Genomic DNA, 20883 nt, shown 5'->3' on the forward strand with positions numbered 1-20883 from the left:
TAGCACTGTAGGGATTAACTCCTTGTATTCCTGAAATCATACAAATACTGTAAGCATTTTCCTATGTACTACTCATCAGTTTTATTATTTATATTTCTGGCACCTATCTGGTTACAGCAGAATACTTGGCCATAGATGTTCAGATCTCTCTCTGAAAACAATGGCAAGGGATTAATGAATATCTGTTTTGTAAGCCATTGAGCATTACAATGTGGTGCAATATCCATCCCCCCCCCCCAATTCCCTTTCCTTCCCAATCCTTAGGCCTCATTCACACTGGATATTTCTTTCCTTCCCTGGACGTCTTTGCTCCTGGCAAGAAAAGTAGGTTAGAAAATGTGCCTAGAATTCATTAATGTGCAAATGCACCTAAGCACATCTAACTTTTATGTGCGTTCGCAAATTTTCTATGCCCAACTGCTTCGCTCCCAAATGCACCGGTGAGGGTTTTTTTTCCAGCCTGTAAACGCTCTTCTTCTAATATGCCTGTAAATGCCTATGTGTGCATGGACTCATAAGCCAACGTAAAGGTGGCTTTAACAGACTGAAAAAAAGTCAAAAGCCTGTAAAAGTTACTTTTTTTTTTTTTAAACCCAGTGTGTATGAGACCTGACATTGGCATGTGCATATTGTTTTAGATTGCACAGTCTTCTTTATCTAGGAGTTGAAGGATCAGGTTCTGCTTTGGGGTAGACATTCAAACATGAGGAACAATCTCCAACTGTCTGAAGCACTAATTGCCTCTCTGAGTTTAAAAATTTACCAACTGTCACAAGCAATTTCCAGTTGTAAAACTTCATTAACTACGGTCCATCTATATTCCTGCAAACATATCTTTTTACTACATTCACTAAAGCCAGGGCTGGTGCAAAGATTTTTGACACCCTAGGCGAAACCTCATTTTGCCGCCCCCCTGGCTCCACCCCTGACTCCACCCCCTTTGCCCTGCCCATGTACACCCCACCTTTTTAATGACTGCTACTATTTTGCATGCAACACTTTGCTAGATCAGCTAATTGTGGAACGTCTCACCTGTGCCCATCAAATACAGTCTGACCTGTGCCCATCAAATACAGTCTGACCTGTGCCCATCAAATACAGTCTGACCTGTGCCCATCAAATACAGTCTGACCTGTGCCCATCAAATACAGTCTCACCTGTGCCCATCAAATACAGTCTGACCTGTGCCCATCAAATACAGTCTGACCTGTGCCCATCAAATACAGTCTGACCTGTGCCCATCAAATATAGTCTCACCTGTGTCCATCAAATATAGTCTGACCTGTGCCCATCAAATACAGTCTGACCTGTGCCCATCAAATACAGTCTGAACTGTGCCCATCAAATACAGTCTGACCTGTGCCCATCAAATACAGTCTGACCTGTGCCCATCAAATACAGTCTGACCTGTGCCCATCAAATACAGTCTGACCTGTGCCCATCAAATACAGTCTGACCTGTGCCCATCAAATACAGTCTGACCTGTGCCCATCAAATACAGTCTGACCTGTGCCAATCAAATACAATCTGACCTGTGCCCATCAAATACAGTCTCACCTGTGCCCATTAGTGGTGCTTCACCTGTGCCCATTAATGCCGCTTCACCTGTGCCCATTAATGCCGCTTCACCTGTGCCCATCAAACGCAGTCTCACTTGTGCTCATTAATGCCGCTTCACCTGTGTCCATAAAATGGTCTTACCTGTGCCCATCAAATGCAGTCTCACCTGTTCCCATTAATGCCACTTCACCTGTGCCCATCAAATACAGTCTCACCTGTGCCCATCAAATACAGCCTCAGTGCCCATTAGTGGCGCTTCACCTGTGCCCATTAATGCCGCTTCACCTGTGCCCATTAATGCCGCTTCACCTGTGCCCATTAATGCCGCTTCACCTGTGCCCATCAAACGCAGTCTCACTTGTGCTCATTAATGCCGCTTCACCTGTGTCCATAAAATGGTCTTACCTGTGCCCATCAAATGCAGTCTCACCTGTTCCCATTAATGCCACTTCACCTGTGCCCATCAAATACAGTCTCACCTGTGCCCATCAAATACAGCCTCAGTGCCCATTAGTGGCGCTTCACCTGTGCCCATTAATGCCGCTTCACCTGTGCCCATTAATGCCGCTTCACCTGTGCCCATTAATGCCGCTTCACCTGTGCCCATCAAACGCAGTCTCACTTGTGCTCATTAATGCCGCTTCACCTGTGTCCATAAAATGGTCTTACCTGTGCCCATCAAATGCAGTCTCACCTGTTCCCATTAATGCCACTTCACCTGTGCCCATTAAATACAGTCTCACCTGTGCCCATCAAATACAGCCTCAGTGCCCATTAGTGCCGCTTCACCTGTGCCCATTAATGCCGCTTCACCTGTGCCCATTAATGCCACTTCACCTGTGCCCATCAAATACAGTCAGCTGTGCCCATCAATGCCGCTTCACCACTGCCAATCAATGCAGCCTCACAGGGGGGGGCTTGGTACATACTTAGCACTTTGGCAGATCAGTCAATGGTAAATATACGCACATATAATACACACATAAGATTTGAAAATTGCATTCCATTGTCAATATATACACAATCTAGTTGTGCTTATCTAAGACAGCAACAGTGTTTACTGATCACACAGCAGGTGATAGTCTTGGGCTCAGCAAACTTGTATCCAACGTGAGTGACCCTGGCCTGTGCTTGTTATCTGCCTGTTCCTCGCTCACACCAATCTAAAATTCTGCTGTATATGGATGTACCTGCCTCTGTCCGTGCCTCTTCCAGGCTCCACCTGTCCCCAAGCCCGGAGAGCAGCCGCCAGGCGCCATGCTACAAGACTGACTGTCCCATGATTTACTCCATCCAGTGTGACACAGCCAGCCAGGAGAGCATCCTGGGGGGAAGAGGGGGGGGGGGTGATGCTGGACAGACACACGGAGAGCAGAGAGCATCGAGGGGGAGGGGTGCTGGACACAGGACTCATGTCACTGTGTCAGAATGATCTCTGTTCCGATTCAGAGGCTAAGAGTGCAGAGCGGAGAGCCGGCTGTGGGGGAGGGAGGGGTGAATCCACGGCAAAAATGTCAGAGGCGGAGAGCGGCGGGGGAGATGTTCTGCACACTGTGGACACAATGTCAGGGCGGAGACCCGGGAGTGGGGGCGCTGCTCTGCTTCACACGTCAGAGGCTCAGAGGAGTCAGAGCAGCTGCCTGGTGTATAGTTCAACTGCAAGCTCTGTCTACAGTGGCCGGGTGCTCCAGGCGGCAGTGCGCTCTAGGCGACTGCCTAATCTGCCTAGTGGTAGCGCCGGCCCTGACTAAAGCCATAAAGAACATTGAAAGTTTTCCTGAAGTTATTGCTAATCTTCAGCCCGCTGGTGTCAGTCATGTGGCCAATCCTGAGACATTGATCATGAGGTCTGTAATCAGGGCCGAGACAAGAGGTTGGCAGGGGGGCAGCTGACCTGCATGTGAGGTGGCAGGTGTTGCAAGGAGATTGGGGGGAGAGGATTTGTGTTGGAAGGGGGATTTTGGGGTGCGTCAGGGGTTAAGTATTCTAGAAGGAGAAATTAGGGAGGTCTAGGGCCTTGTACTCACGACCGGATCTGTGCGCTGGAAACTGTCTGCCCGACAGTTTCCGGCGTACAAGGCTGATTTGTGTTTGGTTCCGCTGGCGTGTACACACCAGCGGACCAAATTCCCGTCGTACCGGAACGCGTGCACGTAAACTACGTACGACGTCACTATAAAGGGGAAGATCAAACTTAATGGCGCCGCCCTCTGTTCCTCTTTTGCTAGTTACGGGTTTGCTCGTGTTAGTGAAGGTTTGGTTAGAGCTGATTCGCGCTTCTCGGTCTCCAGGCTTTGACAGCGTGTATTCACGGGTTCAGTGCGTGTGCTTGCGGTAACGTAGTTGTCATTCGGCTATAGGCTAGCAGGTTGTTTCTGCTTTAGCAGTTGCATCCTGTGCGCTCGTATCTGTTTGTCACGCGTTTGTCGCAGGTAGTGCTGGATTTGCGAGTGCTTTCTGTTTCAGTGTGTTCTTGACTGACCAGCCGGCCGGTTTGAAGCCATGATGGAGCAGCAGCGTCAATTTTCGCGAGTTGGTGCTGTTTATGGGATGGCTGCTGGATATGTTCATTTGTCCAGTACTTTGGCCAGAAACAGGGGGCGGAGGCGTTTCTGGACCAAGAATTGGTTGCGCCAGCGTGACCAGTTCTCACATATGCCTCTGCTTAGGGAACTCCAGGAGAATAATCCTAATGACTTTAGGAATTTTCTCCGCATGACGGACCCCGTATTCAACAGTCTGCTGGAACTTCTGTCCCCCTATATCACGAGGCAGGACACTGTGATGCGCCAAGCCATCACGGCCGAGCAGAGGCTTATTGCCACGTTGCGGTACCTGGCGACTGGGAGGAGCCTGCAGGACCTCAAGTTCTCGACAGGCATCTCTCCGCAGGCGCTTGGGGTCATCATACCGGACACGTGTGCTGCCATCATCAAAGTTATGCATGAGGAGTATATTAAGGTAAGTTTCCTGGCTGTAATAATGTGGCCAACTAACTTTATTTTTAATTTCCCAGATATGCTGTGTGTTTAACTAACGTTACCTTTTCTCCCTATGCATGTTGATATCAGCTTTTACATTTTTTTTTCTTGACCTACCTGCATATTTGTCCCTTACCCAATATTAACCTGTCCAGCATGCTATCCTAGGGACAAACCCACCTTGCCATTTTTGAAAACAGGACTTTTTGGTTTTTGTGTCCCCCCCCCCCCCCTTCAAACTTTTATTGTCCCCATCAGAGGGCTGTGGAGTCTCTTAATGAAGTGGCCCTATATATTTCATTTCCCAAATTCTCCATGCACATTTTTCGAATGCAATTTTAATACTGTGAACTGTCACAAGGATGCTTGTAGGATGTTTTGGTTACAAAGTACTAAATCTCTTTTTTTGTTTGTCCCCACAGCTACCCTCCACACCACAGGAATGGCAGTCTGTGGCTTCCCAATTTGCCCAGCGGTGGGATTTTCCTAACTGCGGTGGAGCAATAGATGGGAAACACGTCCGCATTGTGCCCCCACCCCGCTCGGGGTCCTACTATTATAATTACAAGGGTTATCATAGTATTGTGTTGATGGCGGTGGTGTCGGCACAGTATGAGTTTCTATATGTGGACGTGGGGAAGAACGGCCGGATGTCTGATGGGGGAGTGTTCGCACGGACTGATTTCTATGATCGTCTCCAAGCTGGTGGTCTGGCATTGCCACCAGATGAAGATAATGTGGAAGGACTTCCGTTTGTGTTCCTAGCGGACGAGGCTTTCGGGCTTGGTCCTCACCTCATGCGGCCTTTTCCCCAGAGGACCCTCACCTCAGAGAGGAGTGTGTTTAATTTTCGGTTGGCCAGGGCTCGGAGGGTAGTCGAGAATGCCTTTGGGATACTCACCAACCGGTTCCGCCTGTTCAGGACATCGATACATCTGGCGGAATATAAATTGGACACCGTTGTATTTGCCTGCTGCATTTTGCACAACTTTTTACGCAGGCACTCCCAGACGTACCTACCCGACATCGGTTCTGAGGCAAGACTACCCTCAGATCCCCTTCCCGGGCTGGACACTGGTCGCGCTGGCTTGGCCCCCCAATCAGCTCGTGAGGTACGCGACAAATATGTTGAGTACTTCATGGGTCGGGGGGCCATTGCTATGCCAGATCATATTTCTTTCTAATTCGGCCCCCAAAGAAAGGAATATTCTCAAAAATAATAAATAATTAGACCATTGGACTTTATACAGTTGTTTGTCATTAATGCTTTTTCTCTTTTTATCTGTCTTCCTGGTTCTCTAACTAACTTCTTCAATTGTAATGCATAATTGATTTCTCCACTTTTAGTAACTAACCACATTTTGCACAGTATTCACTCATCTACAAACAGGGTATTGAGTCTAGAAATAAGAAGCAACTCCATTTGTAAATTTTGAGGTCAAGTATTTTAATTTTTGCTTGTTCATGACCCCAAAAATTATTTTAGATTTTTTTCATTACTCCCTGCTTTTGTACTTAGGAGTCTACAAAAATTTTTTTAATTTTTTTCTTTTTCAGGTAATTCAACCAAAAATATTATGCAGATTATACATTTATTAACAAGTTCACATTTTTGTTTATCAAATATAGTTAGATTTATTGTTTACATATATATATATATATATATATAGACTATTTTTGGTGGGGTGTTTACCGCCTTAATTTTTTTTTTTTGGCATATTTATTATGCACAAAAACCATTATTTTTTTAAGCATTTTTTTTGTTTTTGGTGTGTTTTTCAAAAAGTAAATTTTTTGGTGAGATTTTGGAGTCAAATCTCGACTTCACTAAATTCAGTGATTAGAGAGATTTATAATTCTATATATATATATTTGAAATTTTTTGGCGTTGTTTATTCTTTATGGTCTAAACTTTATAGTATCCCAAAATGTTCAACATGGTCAAAAAGTAACAAAATCCAATTCAAAAAATATAAAAACTCACAACAGCAGTCAGTCATGGTGTGCTTTCACACTGGAACACGCCAAAATTTGAAGATACACACATTCAGTGCAAACTCGCCAAATGTCATTGGTTCAACAGACAAATGGCCACATGTGCTATCTGACATCATGGGTGATCAATGTCTGTGTTCTGTGGGAGCAAACCCTTCCTCTCAACTACTTGAGGATGGAGGAGGGGGTTGGACCCACAAAGCACAGACATTAGATATTCTGTGATGGCAGATAGCACATGTTGGCACACTGTGTGTGTATCTTCAAATTTTGGCGTATTCATTATTAAAACTGTAAAAATGTTTGTGGGGGCGGGGGATGGGCGGGGGGTGTTTCAGTCTTTGACACGGCCCATCATGTCAATAATGTTTTTAAAATTAGATTCGATGACCATCATTCTTTGCCGCATATTGTCCATTTCCGTGCAGCATTCCAAAAGGACATTTGTTAAATTCTCTTCCATGACAACCATCCTTTCACGCATATTGTGCATTTCAGTGCTGCACTCCATTACCTGCTGAATAATTATAGCAGCACTTGCACGTGAAAATATTGGCACACCATCCTCCTCCCCTAAAAAAAAAAAAAAAAATGGCATTTACAACATTATTTTTCGATGAGGCCTATCTACATATGTTTTTTGGAATCAAGCTAGGGTGACACTGACCTGATGGGCTTCTCCTTTCCACCTCTTCGACATCTTCTATCACTCCTCCTTCTTCCACCACCTCCCCATCATCTTCTATCACTCCTCCTTCTTCCACCACTTCCCCATCATCTTGGACTCCTCCTTCATCCATCAATCCACCTTCTTTCAATTCGCCAAATTGTTCTTCCGCCACTTGCCCTTCATCTGCTATAACTTCTAAGTCCAAAATTACTTCTTCCTCCTCTCTTCCTTCCTCCTTTCTTCCTTCCTCCTCTCCTTCCACATCCTCTTCTCCTTCCACATCCTCTTCTCCTTCCACATCCTCTTCTCCTTCCACATCCTCTTCTCCTTCCACATCCTCCTCCTCCTCCACATGTTGAGATGGCAGATTTTGGCCTTGTCTGGCCCTCTCTGCCTCCTCCAAATGCTGGCGACTTCTTTCCCCTGAAATAAACCAAAAAAAATGTAGACTCATCAGCACACAGATATTGGAGAGCATAAATCGCACACATTGCTTAGAAGATGCTTTCATTTAGTTACTTTTATCTTTCACCAAACCTACATTTTGCAATTACTTCTATATGGCAAGCTCTGATCCTGCCCCTTTTTAGCAAAGTGACACACATGGATGTCCCCCCTAAACTGTATTTCTGGGAGACCCTACCAAAACCCATTTTTGATTTGGGGAGACACAGGTGCTCTGCATTGCAGATGTGAAAACATCTGCTTTATTACCACTGTTTTTAGAATGAATCCTGTTTGCCTTTCCCATTCTCATAATTTTATTTTCTATAACTAGCTTTTACACAATGTTTACAAACAAAGTTTTTGGCCAGTGAGCCATGTCCAGGTGTGTTGTTCCTGGAATAACCGAGCCTTTCTGAGAAACTATGTGATGTTACGTGGTTTACTAAGAACACTATTTGTAAATATGTAGGTATTTATGTCCTAAAAAATAAATGACAACATGTCTTTAAAATTACAAGCAGGCCAAGGAGGCAGATGGTGAAATATACATGGCAACACATTATTGCAGACAATCACCCCCCCCCCCAACCCCAATATATATTTACTTACTTTTACGCAGAATTTTAAGTATTTTCTTCATCTGATGTGGCTTCCTCAATTTTAAGTCTGACCATCGTTTCCTCAGCTGTTCCTTGGACCTGGTGATCCCAAACATCCTCTGCATTCTCCTCGCCACCGTGTCCATAATATGTGCCTTTCAGCGGTTAGGGGTCTTGTATGGCCCTAATTCACCATCATAGTCCTTCTTTCGCATGATGTAAACTAACTCCACCATTTCCTGGAACCGCATATTAGTGGCTTTATATCTTCTTTGCCTTGATCGGGACGTCCCTGCCTCTGTCCCTTCACTTGTGGCATGAGAGCATCGTGCCCGCTCGTGTGACATCGCCATCTTTCCTTTCCCACAGAGATTATGGGCGTGGAAAAGATGAATTCTTACGCCATGGGCGGAGAAGAGGGCGGCGTTTAATACATACGCGGAGTGTAGAGAATGCAAACAACGTGTTTACGTCGGTTACGCGGAGAATCTTCGAGCGCATCCAGAACATACACAGTTAACGCCATATTTCCTAAACTCATTGATTAGGGGCCTCGCAAAGGTGACGAGGGCGGGTTTTAATAAATACGCGGAGTGTTTAAAAGGTGCACGCCGTGATTACGCATCTTACGCGGTAATTAGGCGAGCGTGAGAAACGAGGAGCGAGAGACAGGAAGGTAAGGAAATTAAAAATGTGATCAGCAGAGGCCTTGAAAATGTAGACACATGGGATGGGGGTTTGGGCTGTTGGTTGCACCCTTTTTAAGCTATTCTGTCTATGGGGTACCACAATGTTATTTTGGTATCCAAATGCTTTTGGACACCTCACAAAATAGAGATGTGAACAATGCTGTACCTCATTGACAAGTTTTTGAATGGTGTATTCAGATCAGGCAAAGTATTGTTCAAGTGTTGGTTGTACAGAGGTCATTAGGAAGTGTCTTTTATGTCATCCATTGTCAGGGGCATGAGATTTACACATGAAAGAGTGCCTAGATGAATACTGTCATTTGTAATCCTTGTTTATTTTTCTATATTAAAAATATTTACTGCAATGTTAACAATGGCTCTGCATCTAGCAAATCAATGTTTGGTACAAGCAATGCGGCCGAGCTGCCAATCATTGTTTAAACAAGAGAGACTGTGTTTGTCATTAGATATAGGTAATAAATTTGAAGACACATATTAGATCAAGGTCAACGCTGATCCTTTTGAATATTTATTTTTCTGTGGTTTATGTTTTTGGAATCTAGACTCAAAAAGAAATATAATTTTTCAAACAATTCAATGGACCTCCTACAAACCAAGGAAGCTATAGAGGCCTTACTCCAAAAATATCAGGAGACGCCCATCCTGTGGAATTCCAAACACGCATTATATTGCAATAAAGAGGTACGAGCGGCAGCACTAGAAGAGCTAGCAAACTATATGCAAACTTGGGTGCCAGGATGCACTGCCAACATGGTGAAGGATAAACTTGCCAACCTCAGAAGCACATACAGGAGAGCATACAAAGCTAATAAAAGCAAAAAATCGGGCGCAGCAGCAAGACAAGCAAAGGAACACAAACTGTGGTATTATAAACAGATGGCTTTTTTGCGGGACGAAATGGAAGGCAGGAAAACGATGTCGAGTCTTTCTTCCAACCTTTCCTCCATGCTACCTTCCAGCGGACCTTCCCCAGATGACCACAGCCCTGCAGAGTCGGAGGAAGAGGGCCTGGCTGACAGAGATGCAGATCTGCCACCCTTCGATGAGGAGGTATAGTAGTTTCCTCTATATTTCTTGCGTAAATAATTCTTGGTGGATTAATGATTAGATATTGTAAAAAAAAAAGCCAAGCTGGGAAAAAGCAAAAAAAAAGGTGTTCAGACAAATAGGTGTCAGAGATGACAACTGCAGGGGTCAGAAGTAGAGTGTATTCAAGTAATAATGAACAGAAAATACTAAACGAAAAACATGAAAATGAGTGTGGTTTTATTTAGCGAAATTGTAAAAAATGTCCTTTTTTTTGCACACAGGAAGAAGAGATCAGCCAGGAGGTGGCAGATCCTCAGGTGTCTGTCAGCCAGGAGGAGGCCGGGGTCAGTGGCAGCCAGGAGGAGGCCGGGGTCAGTGGCAGCCAGGAGGAGGCCGGGGTCAGTGGCAGCCAGGAGGAGGCTGGGCCCAGTGGCCTGCAGCAGGTCCCCCCGGCCAGGAGAACCACCACCAGCCAGTCTTCTCCCCCCCAGGTGAGGCCATCAGGCCGAAGGAGGCAGTTGAGGCCTGTGGAGGAGGCAAGCCTCCGCATGATACAGGAGGCAAGCGCCATCATGAGGGCCCCCCTCAACCCCACAGAGGCCTTCAGTGCCTCATTGGCCCATGATTTAAATGAAGGGGAGGAGGACCAGAGAATACTGGCAAAGGCCCTGATGAACCAGGTCCTTTGGTGGATGCAGAGGGGCCTGCTGACCCCAGAGACTGGGCTATGTGACCCGGCCCGGCTTGCGGAACACCATCCTCCTGCTGCCACATCGACCCCACCTGCAAGACCCCGTGTTAGATCCGCTGGAAGGCTGCCTGGAGGGAAGGCTGGAAAGAGGAGGAAACGTTGATTTTCTGCCTTCCATTTCCTTCCACATAAAGGACATCTTGTTTGTACTACCACAGTTTGGGTTCCTTTGTTTGTGTGCTGCTGCTTCATAATTTTGTGTTTGGCTCCTGAGGCTTGGAAGTTTATCCTTCACCATGTTGGAAATGCAAGTTTGCATATAGTTTGCTATCTATTCTAGTGCTGCCGTTCTTTTTATTTTTTGTGATGACATTTGCCTGAATAAAAGGCTTTTTGCTTTCATTTGAAAACATGTCTATTGTTTGTTATACTGTGGGGATTATTATAGGCAGCAAACCTTTAATAAATATACAATGGGTAATTTACAAAGGACACACTCCTTGGGGGGGGGGGGGGGGACATTTGGTGTGCCAACATGGTTTAATATTCTCTAATGAAACACAAAAAAAAAAAATTAAAAAATAAAATTAAAAAAAACATGTAAAAAAAAAATATTTTAAATGGTGACATAACTAGAAACAACAAAAAAAAAAAAAAATATGCACATTCCTTTACAAAAATGACTACTATAAATTATGGAGGACCACCAACCAAAACACACGTCTGGCATAGAAAACATTATTAAAGGATTACATCACAAGCAAGAAATGTGACATTTCAGTATGGGACAACTCTATTGAAATTGCATCAGCAAGAGAACGGGGTTATTCTAGCAAGAGAAGAATTAATAAAACGAGGCAAGAAAATGTGGTTTAGTGCGCCTTTTTAAGACATTGTTCTCTTGCTAGAATAAAAGGGTTCTAATGACGAATGTGCCATATCCCAAACAAACGCGAGTTTTACCTGAACGAGCGCTCCCGTCTCCTCATTTGGACTGAGCATGCGCAGGGTTTTTGTACGCTGCTTTTGTGTACAGACGACCGAACATGTCTGACGGACACGATTCCAGCAGACTGTTTTAAAGCAAGACCAGGAAACAGTTGTTCGTTGGAAAACGGTCTGGCCGACGATTGTTTGCTGGAATCCTGTACGTTACTGCCTACACACGAACGAACATGTCCGCTGAAACTGGTCCGCGGACCAGTTTCAGCAGACATGTTTGGTCGTGAGTACGGGGCCTAAGAGTGGTGATTTAAGGAGATTTGTGTTGGGGAATAGGATTTGTGCTAGGAGGGAAGATTTGGGGGGACATTGTGCTGGGGGGGATTTGAAATGGGGGGAGAAGATGTGTACTAGGAGGGTACATTTTAGGGGTAGAGGATTTGTGCAAGGAAGAGTGAATTGTGTGTGTTTTTTTGTGGGGGGGGATATTCGTGCTGAGAGGGGGTGTGCATTGGGAGGAGGGGGAATTATGCTAAGGGACTAAGCATGCAGATTAGTGCTCAGTGTTTTTGGGGGGGGGGGGGGGGGTTGCTGACACATAGTGCTCATACGTCTTGGGGGAGGGTATAAGTTTGGCATGTTCGCCCTGGGCACTAGATGACCTTGCCCCAGTACTGTTTGCAATGAGAGGGTTCCATTGAAATGTTTGATGTTGCTGTCAAGCGCTCATCTACTCTCTGGTATTGACCCTCGCTATGGTCTACTTTTTAGTCCGCACTTAATTCTAGGAGGGAGATGACAGAAATCTGTGAGAGATGATATATAGCCTGTGTTGGGGAAGAGACGATCTCTTGGGACCCTGGCCTTCGGTTGGGAAAAGGGACCCGGACGCTCAGGGGGTTATGAGGAGCGGTGCGGGCTAGTCAGTCTGAGGAACCTTTTAGTGGATGGGTGAGTGGATCACTTTGGCCAGATTGCGGTCAGGCACTTTTCCCTGGTGACGTATTCTACAGGGGCCTATCCAGGGACGTCCTATTGCCTTGAGCTTGGTATTATCGGGATTGGTGAATAAGCAAAAGCCCACCCTCCATACAGCTAAAGAGACACTGCATGCAGACACCATATCCCATTTATTTGCACTGGAGTTTAAACAAGGAGACACTATGCACAGGCAATTTGCAGTATTGGATGCCATTACACAGAGATTCCCTCTGGCCCCTTGTTAAGCTAGCTGAAGACGTTGGATATCTACATCATCAGGACTTACACCCCCCCTTAAAGGACTTTGTGCACATGGGGAACTCTCCTCCAGAAATTAAGGGTTACATTTCTGGTGATTAATTGTTTTGATATTTGGTCACATAGGTTGTGGGCCCGTGACACCTGGAGTTGAAGAAATCAGTCTGAAAAAAAGATGTCCTTCTTTCCCCTTTTATGCCTGGGGTCATCAGTCTATTTCTTGTTACTGTTTGTCTTGCTGTAATTTTCTCTACATTGCATACCAGTTTATATGTGCCAAGAATAAGAGTCTAAAACTATAAGAATATTTGCCTAAGCTAATATTGTTCTACCTGTTCTAAAAATGCTAAGTAAAAGAACACTTGGTTACCTCACTGCAGTGTAGTGTCTGTACAATTGCATTGTCCTGGGTGTCAGAGGTGCCGGGAGGCTTGGAAAGTCATCTTCAAGCGGCCCCCACGGTGGTGGTGCTACACAAAAATTATGCAATATTGACGCCAGTGGTGTATTTAGGTTTTGTGCTGCCCTAGGCCTGACTAAACTCGTGTACCCCCTAATTTAAAAATGACCCACCGCTTCCAGTCAAGACCACACGCCCTGAAATTTTCGAGTGGGGACACTAGTTCTGAGGGCCTGGGGAGGCGGGGGCAATGGATTCCCTTAATTTGCATAGATTTCCTCTCACTTCCTGTTTGGCTATGGGGCAGGAAGTGAAGAGAAATCTCTGCAATGGGACAGGGATGGTAAAAAATAAACTGACAGGGACTATAACCCTCCCCTTACTCTATCCAAAATGGAAAGAAAAAAAAGTGTTGCCTATAGTTCCACTTTAAGCACAAATTTATGATAATTTTATAGAGAGGACTAAGAGGATATAACTATGCCAATGGTGCAGCAGAAAACATATAGCACAGTGAGGAAGATTTGTGGTCCAGGATGATGGGACAGTCAAAATTATAGGAGCTCCCCCTCCCCCACAGTTGTAGAATGACGGCCGTCTGCATACCGTAAGCTGTGCGACCACTTTATCGGGGCGCTAGACTAATTTGCCTCTCAGCTCAGTCCACCCAATAAGACTGGTGCTACACTAAAAGTGTAGCGCAAGCCGGCGGGGACTCATTCCGTGCTGCCCCCTTGCAAAGTGCTGCCCTAGGCCTGGGCCTTGTTGGCCTAGGCCAGGATACAGCGCTGATTGACACTATAAAAATACTGTAAAATAATATAGATTTTTAAAAACACATGAAATCTTTCTTTTCTTTCTCCGTGTGCTAAGCCAAAAAATAACCAAATAGAATATAGGTCGAGTATACTTTGTTAATTAGTATGACTTGATCGTAAAAATATTTGCGTGACAACAGATGAAGGTTAATGTATATTATAGAAGTTATGTACAGTATAGCTATAACTTGTTTTCTGGGTTGATGTAGGGAGGGAGGGAAACGAGACAATACTGGTCCTACTTGTCTGTGTACTATGAACTACGATGAATTTTCAATAAATGCTTTAAATACTGATTTATAACTTTTATTTTCTAAATCACACACGTGATTTAGAATGTTTGTTTTCTTTCACATCAGTCAAAATATGTTTTCGTGTTTTAACATTCGTATTGTATGGCTTAATTGTATAGGCCGAACAAGAAATTCCCCTTGCATCTTATGGCCTATTGACATTTGATAAGTGGCTGGTTCACTCTATAAATCTGTCTCGGGCCCATGCATCAAAACCCTATACAGCAAAATATATAGGAAACCTGTAATGCGAGATAATGGAGGTTGGCATTGGTGACACCTCCTGACAATAAATGTTATGCAGATGCAATGGTTTTTTATACTCCCCAGTTCCGTCTCATCCCCCAGTTCTGTCTCCGTCTTACCCCTCCTCCAGTTCCGTCGCATCCCCCAGTTCTGTCTCCGTCTTACCCCTCCTCCAGTTCCGTCTCAACCCCTCCCGCTCAGTTCTGTCTCAACTCCACCCCCCCCCCCCCCGTTTCCATCTGATCTTTTCCAGTTCCGTCTGTCCAACTCCCCCTAATCCCCCATTCTTTCCCCAGTTTAGTCTTTTTCTCTCCAGGTCCATCATCTTCTCTCCAGGTCCATCTCTCTACCCCCCAGTTACGTCGCCTTCTTCTTCTCTCTGGGCCCGTCGCCTTCTTCTTCTCTCTGGGCCCGTCGCCTTCTTCTTCTCTCTGGGCCCGTCGCCTTCTTCTTCTTCTCTCTGGGCCCGTCGCCTTCTCCTTCTTCTCTCTGGGCCCGTCGCCTTCTTCTTCTTCTCTCTGGGCCCGTCGCCTTCTTCTTCTTCTCTCTGGGCCCGTCGCCTTCTTCTTCTCTCCAGGGTTACAGCTGGAACAAACAAGGGCCTTCCTCAACTGTTACCACAAGGCTCAATATACACAGCTGTTTAACAGGTCTTTGCATGCTATAATATAAACAGTACCCTTCACAGGCAATGGCTGAACCCGATAATTTACCTTGTGTGTCCTCATACTTTGAGCATATGGTATATGAAAGTGTGTGTGTGTGTGTGTGTGTGTGTATATGTGTGTGTGTGTGTGTGTATATATATATATATATATATATATATATATATATATATATATATATATATATATATATATATATATATATATAATAATTTTTTTTTTTTTTTTCTTATGGACAATTGCTCCACTCTCCTGTTAAAATGAAGACTTTGACTTTCAGAAAGTCGCATGAAAACAATATACCAATTAAGCAAATACAATGCCAAAGGATAAAGTTTACGTTTCAATGCAGTCGTTATTTGTGAATGCTAACACGTATTCTATTTGAATAATAGGCTTTCTGTTCTCTTGTATGGCTAGAATTTATCAGGAACATTTTCAGCAAAATTAAGCAAAGCCTGGCAACAGTAATTTGATTCCAATTCAAATGAAAACAATTGCTGCTAACAATTAGCAGTAATGACTCATTTAAATACATAGCCTTTTAATTTTCCTCTTGCTGAAGAATCAGAAGAGTGAAATTAGAGGCTGAAGGTTGTAATTATTTGGATGATACAAGCAATCGGTGTCAGGTAAGTGTGTATATGGGAGTCTGTCAAACTGGTACATCAATGGTTTACTGAGGTCAATTGTTTAAACGCTCATAACAGAAGAATATCACACTAGAAAAAGAAAATAAATGTGGTAATTCATAGTAAAAACAAAGTATGTATAATGACTATAGAAAAAAATCCCTCAACTTTTTGCTGGATGGTAGTAAATGTCAGTGGCTTACAGCATGTAAAAATTAAAGTTAGTTCACTAAAAAGTGGTACCATTTTTAAGAAGACACTGGTTGATTTAACTTAAAACAATAGGGACCTAGAAAGAAGACCTACCTAGAGGTACTGTACAGCATTTCCAAACCAATCCAATCCAAATAAGAAATATTGTCACCGGGTAGTACTGTTTTCACACAGTATTTATTTTATGAAAGTGTAGGAAAAGTGTGGGTACACCAACAGGTTTACACTTAACAGTTTTCACCTGCAAGGCTTGTTTACATACAAATCTCATGTGTACACCATGTTCTTTGCTTTACAATTTTTAGCAATTCTTACAATATCCACAAATTCGTTAATTCGGAAATATCCAAATTAACGAAAACCCATTTAACAAACTTTTCTGAATATTCAAAAACCCGAAAATTTTAAAATCGGAAATAACTAATAACTTATTACTGACACTTCTATTATAGGTATTGGAATTTTCTTTCAAATTTGGCTGTTAGTGAACGTAACAAATACTAATTTATCCAATTTATCTGAAATAACGAATGCCATATCTAAACAAATGGAATGTAACAAATTATTACTAATAAATAACCATAATAATAATAAAAACCTATTTATTAATTATCTGTCCTGTTCCTTTTTAGATGCAGCATTCGTTATTTCGGATAATTCGTAACTTCAGATAAATTTGCATTCGTTACATTCACTAACAGCCATATTTGAAAGGATATTCCAATACCTATAATTGACTAGTTAATTATTATTAGTTATTCTTTTGTATTTTCTTTCTTATTTTCGAATATTTAAATTTGCAAATTTACGAATTGCAATCATAACGAATGACCCAAAAATTGAAAAAAAAAACACGATTGAAATGAAAACTAACCCATTTTTCGGCAGTGCATATGTCTAACCAAAAGTGGTCTCGGAACTAGGAGATTGCACAGGAGCATTATTCCACACAGAAGCATTAACATTTCCTCCGCTTGGGACATCATCTACGATCTGTACAATCAAATGAAGAGATTTATAATCTAACATGCTTGCTTTTCCATATTTTTGTCATTGTAATATGGAGAATTGTAGATAGGGCACTCTTTGGTAGCCAAAGTGGCTTGGTACCATTGTCTCTATGAACCACCTTTTTAAATGAGATGTGAATCACATGGGTAGTGTATTTTTGTTTTGTATTGTGCAAAAATCAAGCAAGACCCTGCAAAGGGAATGAGCAAATATGGCCCCAAATGTTCGAAATGCCTGGAGTTCTGCTTAAAGTGGTTGTAAATCTTCATATTTTTTTTTTTTATTTATTATAAAATGGAAAACGTGATACTTGTCATGTGGTACCTGTCCTGTGCAATGGTATATGCTGGAGTTCTCGGCGCACCACCATAGGAAGCCGATCTCTCCCGAGTGGGACTGTGTGCATCCATAGACGCATTGTGGCAGAAGCTCTGTAAAGTGGCGGGAGTCACCTGACCGGCCTGAAGACATTTTAAAATTGGTAATTAGAACACTCGTTTTTTTAAAACTAATGACATAGTGTACTATGCCAGCCTCTAATAGAGAGGCTGACAGTTATAATTGAAAGTTTTTATTTTACAGGAATAGCAGCGGGGGAAGGGATGGGCTGGAGACAGACAGAGGGAGATGACAGGCAGGATAGAGGGGGTGAGGGGGGAGAGAGGAGAGCAGAGGGGATGCGTATGATGGAGGGATGTACTTTGACCACATTGATCGGCGAGCGGAACAGCCCCGATTTTCGTGGTCAGTTTATAGAGGGCATACAGGAAGTGCCAGGTTCAGGGTTTTTTTTTTTTAAGTTTAGAGGGGGGGCAGATTACATGGCACAAGTGCTATGTAATTTGCTTTTAAGGGACCAGGAGATATATATATATATATATATATATATATATATATATATATATATATATATATATATATATATATATATATATATATATATATAATTTTTGTGACAGTGGGTTGGGCATCCTCTCCCTGCACCCTGTGTCACATTTTTAATACTGCGTGGTTGTGCTGGACTCTGACCACACAGCTATGCCCACACAGCTATGTCAATCATTCACAGAGTTCTTTGAATTAACAAATTAACTACAAGTACCATCTACCATAGAGGCAGATGGCATGTAGTTATCAATGAACTGCGAGGGCGCTGATAAGCTCTCTTGCTCATGTCCACTGCATCTCAAAGAAGTGGGTCCTACAAGCTTTTGAGCTTTTTTGAGCTCCCATTTTTTCTGCCTGGAAACTCCCCTCTGTTAGCCATTATGACAGCGGCTGGTCGGCAAGTGGTTAAGGTAAAAAATATCCTAAATTTAGAACCACTTTAAACTTTAGTATTCCACTCTACCCAAAACCTATGCACACTGCAATTTTCTAGTATCTTTATATATCAAATGTATTTATTTTCTATGCAACATGTCCTAGTACAGTAATGAATTTTGATATTTCAGGCTGTGGAAATGGGAAATATCTGCATATCAACAGTCAAACTTTTAAAATCGGATCTGATTACTGCTTACCACTGGCAGAGGCTGCAAGAAACCGAAATTTTGAAGTAATGGTGTGTAATGGACTCCAGCTGCCATACCGTGATGGTGTCTTTGATGCTGCTCTCTCTATAGCTGGTAAGGTACTGAGGCAGTAGACATACAGTATATAATAGGTGCATAGGACCTACAGTTTAAAGGATTCTAACTGATTAATGAAGGTTCATCTCTTGAAATAAAAACATTTTGTACAGGGATGAGTTTGCTGTCTGAAACCCTTAATGGATAGGTTCACCTGTTAAATAAATAATAAAAAAATATGCACATTTGTTTGTAGGTAAAATAAAAGAATGCATTTTTTTATTTTTTTATAAGGAGCCTGCAGAGCATTGCATCCACGATCAGCAGATTGCAGGTAAAATCTCAGGCTCCTGCAGACTCTCAGGATAGCTGTCTACCTGGTATAGACAAGCAGGAACCTGAGAGCAGGAAGATCAATGGACTATGACAGCACCCTCATAGTTCATTGGGAACTACAAACCATCAACCACAATAGCTGGCAGTACTTAGGCATTCATTTACAGGAAGCTATTTTCAAATTGTGGCAGCGAATGCGGGGAGAAGATCCCCCTGCCTGCTGTCATAGAGGGGGGATTTGGAGGGGGAGGCACAGATGCTGGAACATGTTACATGTTCCACCCTAACAATTTGTTGAACATGTTCCAAAGGGGAACCTATCCTTTAAGGTCCCCATAGATTGCTCACATTTCAGCTGATGCCATCTGAATTTGTAGGCACCACCTGGCTCAACAAATGTTGACTTAAAAAGCTGAGCCAGGTGACAAACAATTGAGCTGGTTTGGTTATTCAGGTTATTCTGGTTATTCGTACAGCCGTGGGTGCCGCAACTGCCTAAAAACTATAGCTGGCAACCGAGATTGCTCTGTCCAAGCTTTGAGCTTAGATGGTAGAATCAATTGAAGTGTCAACAATATTGCTATGTTATCTGTATATTGATCGATTTATTTAGCATAGAGCGCGGTGTAGTAATTTATATAGCAGGCTTTAGGCCTGGTTCACACCTATGCATTTTTTTTTTTTTGTGTGTTTTCAGTTTTGCAGAAACACACTACAGCCCATTTAACATGGTTTCCTATGGGTCATGTTTCACATCTGTGCATTTTATGGAAAGTGCCAGGGACTTTTGGTTCCATAGACTTCAATGGATCAAAGACTAGTATTGAAAAGAGCAAAATGCTCCTGAAATATGCAAACCGCAACCTGCATAAGTGTGAATCCGGCCTTAGAAGCAGAATCATATTCGAGACCTCTTTTGTTCTTGTTATATAACCAAAATTGTAAGGATTGTACATTTTTCTTTAAAACTGCATCCAAAACAAAAAGACAACGGGCCAGATTCAGAAAGAGATACGACGGTGTATCTCCTGATACGCCGTCGTATCTCTGAGTTCCGACGGTCGTATCTATGAGCCTGATTCATAGAATCAGTTACGCATAGATATCCCTAAGATCCGACAGGTGTAAGTGTCTTACACCGTCGGATCTTAGGCTGCAATTCCAGGCCGGCCGCTACGTGGCGCTTCCGTATTTTTACGCGACGAATATGCAAATGAGGAGTTACGCCGATTCAGAAACGAACTACCACCCGGCGCTTTTTTTTACGTTGTTTGCGTTCGGCTTTTTCCGGCATATAGTTACCCCTGGGTCTATGAGGCGCAGCCAATATTAAGTATGGCCGTCGTTCCCGCGGCGAAATTTGAATTTTTTACGTCATTTGCGTAAGTCGTTCGCGAATACGGATGGATGTAATTTGAGTAAACGTCAAAAGCATGACGAATTGCCAACGTCATTTGGAGCATGCGCACTGGGATTCAGTCGCGGCCGGCGCATGCGCAGTTGGTTCGGCACGGGGACGCGCATCATTTAAATGATACACGCTCCCTACCCGCCGAATTTGAATTCCGCCGGGTAATTTACGCTACGCCGCCGCAACTTTACAGGCAAGTGCTTTGTAAATACAGCACTTGCCTGAAAAACTTGCAGCGGCGTAACGTAAATGAGTTGCGTTACGCCAGCAGAAAGATCCGCTGATCTTTCTGAATCTGGCCCAACACATTTATATGATTGCCTTTACATATTCATGACTTTTGCCTTTCCTTGATATTACATGTGTGCATTTTTTTTTTTATAATTTCAGCAACATACATTCAGTTGGAAGGATGTCCTTATCC

General features: G+C 43.3%; 1 protein-coding gene across 1 annotated transcript in view; it reads left to right on the top strand.

Moving 5' to 3' along the window:
• Window positions 1-20883, top strand: part of LOC120929162 (probable tRNA methyltransferase 9B) — a 35852-nt gene that overhangs the window by 12319 nt on the left and 2650 nt on the right. Inside the window, exon 3 of the mRNA XM_040340416.1 lies at window positions 18596-18769. Coding sequence (XP_040196350.1) covers window positions 18596-18769 — 174 coding nt within the window. The remainder of the gene's footprint in view (window positions 1-18595; window positions 18770-20883) is intronic.

Source organism: Rana temporaria, chromosome 2 (genome assembly GCF_905171775.1).
Source record: "Rana temporaria chromosome 2, aRanTem1.1, whole genome shotgun sequence".
Lineage (NCBI taxonomy): Eukaryota > Metazoa > Chordata > Amphibia > Anura > Ranidae > Rana > Rana temporaria.